General features: G+C 38.1%; 1 protein-coding gene across 1 annotated transcript in view; it reads left to right on the forward strand.

Annotated features, from left to right (window-relative positions):
- Positions 1 to 631: 631 nt before the first annotated feature.
- Positions 632 to 5,690, forward strand: part of LOC136853847 (glutamate receptor 3-like) — a 5,572-nt gene continuing 513 nt past the window's right edge. Inside the window, exons 1-4 of the mRNA XM_067129751.1 lie at positions 632 to 831; positions 2,609 to 2,682; positions 2,827 to 3,044; positions 4,229 to 4,482. Coding sequence (XP_066985852.1) covers positions 632 to 831; positions 2,609 to 2,682; positions 2,827 to 3,044; positions 4,229 to 4,482 — 746 coding nt within the window. The remainder of the gene's footprint in view (positions 832 to 2,608; positions 2,683 to 2,826; positions 3,045 to 4,228; positions 4,483 to 5,690) is intronic.

A 5,690-nucleotide genomic window follows, 5' to 3' on the forward strand; every position in this document is an offset into this window, starting at 1 on the left:
GGCGCCCAATGCCAGCAGTTTGAAAGGAGCACAAAAATCCTGGACAGTGACACTGACCATCATCACCTCTGATATAAGGAGGCACTTACCATCCTTCAATGGCAACTTTCGGCAGCTGTTATATGATTTACTTGCTGCTACATAGAAACTCATTTGAGAGACTGAGAAACTGAAATATAAACTCAATGGCATCCAGACAGCCATTATTTTAAATGAGTTTATTTCTATAATATTTTTTTATTTCAGGACTATCCACATGTGATGTTTTCTAATGCAAATGAGGATGGCACTTTACGAGTAGAAAGCTTTCATGGGGTAATTGGAGATGTATTCCACATCTTGAGACAAACACTGAACTTCACGTAAGTATTTTGCAAGAAATTCTTGCATGCTGAAATAAGTTGAAGACATTCTGAAAACTGATCCTAAATAATTTACAACAACAAACACTTGAGTTTTGTTTTGTTTTACTGTATGACAGTTTCTCAGCAAGAATATTTCATTTCCATTTATCAGTTGGCGTCAGTACTAATTCACTCTCCTTTTGACACCAGTCAAGTCCTTGTCGGATTTTTGTTATTGGAAAATAACTATTATATGAAATAGGCCATTTATACTGCATGAAGTCCAGATGCGAGCTGTTTTCCAATCGTCCAGACCTCATTGCTTCATAACTGCTGACCGCATGTGGGGGAGCCTACGTGACGGGAAATGGACTGGGATGATCAGGGATCTCGTGGAGGATCGAGCAGACATAGCTGTTGCAAACATGGATCACACTTATGCAAGGAACCAAGCTGCTGACTTCCCGCATGGGTTGCGGACTGGAAGGTGAGTTAGTATTCTTGACATTCAAGGGGATTCCACTTCTGCAAGGCAGCAGATAGTTTTGTATACAGTTTCTGCAGATGAAAAAGTTAGCAATGTTTCCCTAAGTTATTCTTGGAGAACTTGAGAAACGACACATCTGTAGAATTACTTTGGCAATCTGTAGGTGCTTCTTTAGAGTTATTCTTGATTCTGTCTGATTCACCTGTTTCTGCAGGGTTAGTCTTGGTTATGGGGTTCACCTGCTTCTTAAAAGTTAATGTTGACTATCTGGTTTACCTGTTTCCCTACAGTTATTCTTGACTATTTGCTTCACCTGCTTCTGTAGTTATTCTTGATTGTTTGTTTCTCCTGTTTCTGTAGTTATAATTGACTGTGGTTCATCTGCTTCTTTAGAATTACTCTTGGCAATCTGGTTCACCTGTTTCTTTAGAGTTATTCTTGACTATTTGGTTCATCTGTTTCTTTGGGATATATAATTAACTATTGACTGGTGTAACACTTTGTTTTAAATTATTTTTGAAACGAGAACTGTTCCTGTCAGTGCAAATGCCGACACAAGACTTCCAAGTTCAATTCATTTCTTTCAGGTAGCTGGTGATCACATCAGAAATATCTTGACCTCTAGTAGTTGCTGACAATCCTTTGCAACAGATTATTTTACCGCCATCAACAAAACGAACTGCAAGCGAGTGACTATAAACTTTGGTTCAACGGTTAATGCAACTAGAATCCTTCAGTTTTTTCTTTTTTCAGTATTTTGAGTAAATGTATTCTTTTGTATTATATCAATTTATAATGGGATTTTGTTCATTTCTTTTTCAGCCTTTTCACTCATTTTTTTGCATTGAGTCGAGTTAAAAAGTCACACTTCACAGGAAAAAGCCACATTAATCTTTCTGAGAATGACCCCAAGGGTTTTAATCTGAATGTGCCGTGAAACCATTCCTTGAAATAATGTAGCACTGGTAACCTGTTCCTTTAGAGTTATTCTTAACTATTTGGTTTACAATATTTCAACAGTGGAGAAAAAACCATTCCCTATGTAGCCTATATTTGAATCGTCAAACCCTGGAATCTGGAACTTTTACAGAATGCCAGCCCAAAGACAATTCAAGGATAGTAAAATCAGGTCATACCTAAAAGAATGACACTGAGGGATGAGGAAGGTAGTCCTGAGGGGTAGCATATTTGTAAAAACGATCTTCCATTCAGTTTCTTGAATGAATTGCAGGGCCAGGATTCAGTCCTATGATTTAATATCACCAACAAAAAGTAAAATTATAACCATGTGAGAATATCAGATCATTTGAGAAAAAACTGGCAAAGAAAATGAGAAGTGCAAATTTAGTACTAAAACTAGGATCATCAATCAGGGGATGACAGCATTAATAGATATGCACAGTAGATACCTACATGAGAGGAACTATCTCCCAAAGCTGTGCAAGGCCAAAATTTAGATTATCGTTAGTTAAATGGTCACTACCCATTGTAAGGCAAGTGTTTCAGACACCTCATGTGACTCACCTGACAAAAATAACAGCCCAGATGCTTCCTTCAGTCATGAAAAAAAAAACTATAGACAGGGTACTACAGTATAAGCACCCAAAAATAAGAATCATTGTGACTCTATCCTATACAGATATGTTTTGGTGATAAAATATGTTCCAGCCGTCGAGAATGCTAGAAACAGCTACACCAGAGAATTCACTTGGCCAGTCTGGTTATCGGTCGTGTTATTTGGAATAATAATGTGTCTTTGTATACTCTTCGTATTCAGACACTCACCTTACCAGGAAGAGAAGCCTCTGTCTGAAGTTATATGGCTGATTGTAACAGCATTTTGCAATGCAGGTCAGTGGAATTCTCGTGAAGCAGTTAAGTAAATTTCGTGAATCATTATCATGAACGAAAATCACCAGGCTAAAGTTGGATGAAAATGAAAAAAATTTCTTAGCCAAAGTAATCACAATATACAGAAAATGCTTTCCTCTGCAGGAGAGGCTGTATCCAGAGAGAGCACATCCTCCCGATTCCTCCTGCTGGCGTTATACCTGACAACCATGATCCTACACGCTTACTACAGCAGCTTCCTCATCTCCTCCCTGACTGTGGATATGAACTACCTGCCGTTCACTGACCTGAGAACGATGTATGAAGCGAGGACCCACTCCTTCGGGATTGTAGGTGGAACTGGGATGGAGGACGAATTCAAGGTAATGGAAAACTGAAACTTTTAGACTGAACTTATATAACTGCGGAGACAGAGAGGGAGAGAGATAGAGAGATAAAGAGAGAGAAATATCATAATTTTATGACCATCCGTGAAAATGATTGCCTATTAACTGACAAGATTATACAGGGAGGGAAATCATTCCTCCAGCGCTTTTGTATAAATTACAAATGATGTAAAGCACACACAAGAACCTGGTGGCAAAGCTGATGGCATCCAAGCTTCAACAACTTGAGATGACTTTCCTGTACTTTTTCTTAATACTGAAAGCGGTACAAACTGAATCAGGGCAATAGTAATATGACTAATCTTTAATAGTTGTCCTCTTTATATAATAAATTCGAGGAGCGAAGGTTCCTTTAATGATTTGAGTAACCTTGATTTTAGATTTTGATGTTAACTACTGTTCTTTAGCCCTATCTATTGAAAACTAGTAAATGCCTCTTAATCATAGCCATTACAATGAAAATATATTTTTGCATTAACTGTACTGCATTGCTAGATGCAATTAGGAAAACTTCTGTTTATGGCAGATGTGAGACGGCCTATGTGAAAGATAAACTGAAAGATAAAAATCGTCTGAGCTTTTCCCCTTCAGTTTTTAAAATGTCCTTAGGAGCGCCTGATCAAGTAAAATCACCAGAAGGTGCATGTTTCAGGCCTAAGCAGGCCTCTTGATGGCACAAGGATATAACTTATATGAATTTATTAGTAATAAACTTGACACAATCTATTTCATAAATATGTTTATCATTTTGAGCGTTAGGTTTGAAGAATAGTTTCTAGTTTTCTGTTGGAATGGCTAGCGCATGTTAGCCTACATGTTGTAGACCTAGCTTATTTTTAAAATTGTCAACTGTTTGCGCCTATGAAATCATTAAAAGAGAACTTTGGTCCTAGATGGTATTATATAATATTAAGCTGCTATTTTAGGTCATTAATGCTTTCTTGATGTTGACTTAATTAGTATTCTAGCTTAAACGAAGGTGCTTTTCTTGGCTGCATGAGAATCAGTGGTGCAAACTCCGAAGGCAAGAAACCAAAATATGCCGGAAATGATGCCCGTGTGACAGTGCCTTTCAAGTGATTTTTTTTTTATTGTAGGAAAAAGAAAATACTACCAATCTCATGCGTTCTCTCATAAAGCTGTTTTTTCCTTCGTTGCAGTTGTCACCGGTTTTACTTTACAGGAGTATTTGGGACGAGATAGTTTTGGCTGATCCTAGAAATCTGAGCCCCAGCATTGAAGACCTTATCAAACGTTTATGCATAGATCAGCATGCCGTCACGATTGGTCGTACCTACCTAGTGTCAAGACCCTTGCCGTGCAAAGTCATTTCATTACCAGGATATTACTTCGCCTCTCAGAGATCTATGCCCGTTCAGAAGGATTCTCCTCTAATGGGTGTATTTCAATTTCAGTGAGTATTCTTCATACTAATAATGCTTTAAATATGTACGCAAAGACGGGTGAAAATTCCAATATTCTATGTCTTCTTGCTTCAGCCTTTAACAGGGCTAAACCATTAAATTTCACACTGGACTCAACTTTCACTGTCTAAAACATCTTGATTGATTCCAACTCGCCTTTTTTTCAGATCACCTATACGGTTTCTTTTAAGGAAAAATCTCCTAGGGACTTCTGTCCAATGAAATCTGATAGTCTAGCATCAGGCTTTATCAACCTAGTATAATGCTTGTGGGTTTTCTCCTGTTTGAAAACTTAATTTCATCCTTTTACCTAACTGCCATTGTCGACAGTGTCTGACCCCTTCCTCATCTGGAGTGGGTTCACTTAGGATGTAAGTGGTTTAACTGACCAAATTTCTTCTATTTTCACATCCCAGCCCTTAAACCCAAGCTTAACTTAACTATAGCTACCAATTTTTTGTGTCAAAAACAACTTATGTGAGCTTGTCTGAATAGTGACTGATAATTTGATCGAACTGGACGCGTATACTAAACGGTTTCAGTTCGTTTCCCTTCTCCTCTCCATCCACTTCTTTGTTATATTTCAGCCTTTCACTTGTAATAACATTTTTGTTCAGGATACTTTAAACTGGTCATGGAAAGAACACATCCTTTAGAATTCTCTGGACATGGATAAGATATGAGTATAACATTTGGCTTCTGCATTATGCTACACCACGCATAGACTTCATAAAAATATATTAATTATTGACATTTGGGCATCACGCCCCGTGCTTTACTTTGCATCCTCAAAAAAAAAAAAAAACTTTACCGTGTCCTTTGCATTTGTGAAGATCTTGTTTCATATCATGTGGTCTACTTTTTTAAGAGTCTTTGTTAAACTCTAATTCTTATATGTACTGGAAAAGCTGATGAATAAGTATTTTAGTCTTATAGTAAGATTCTTTTGCAGTTAGCCAATAGATTAAAAAAGTTCACGAAAAGCTGAAGTTGCTAGTTTCAGTTCTCCACCACCTTAGGGTGCTCTGGCGAAAGCAAGCCAGGTATCTCCAACCCACCACCACAGACCCCACATTGCAGCAGTAACTGACCGTGATACTGAGCCAGTGAATTTTCGTCTCCCTAGGGGAGGCCGGACCTCTCGACATCCGAGTAGACCACCGAGACACTAACCGCTATACCAGCAACCTGCTGATGT

This window comes from Macrobrachium rosenbergii, chromosome 28 (genome assembly GCF_040412425.1).
Source record: "Macrobrachium rosenbergii isolate ZJJX-2024 chromosome 28, ASM4041242v1, whole genome shotgun sequence".
NCBI lineage: Eukaryota > Metazoa > Arthropoda > Malacostraca > Decapoda > Palaemonidae > Macrobrachium > Macrobrachium rosenbergii.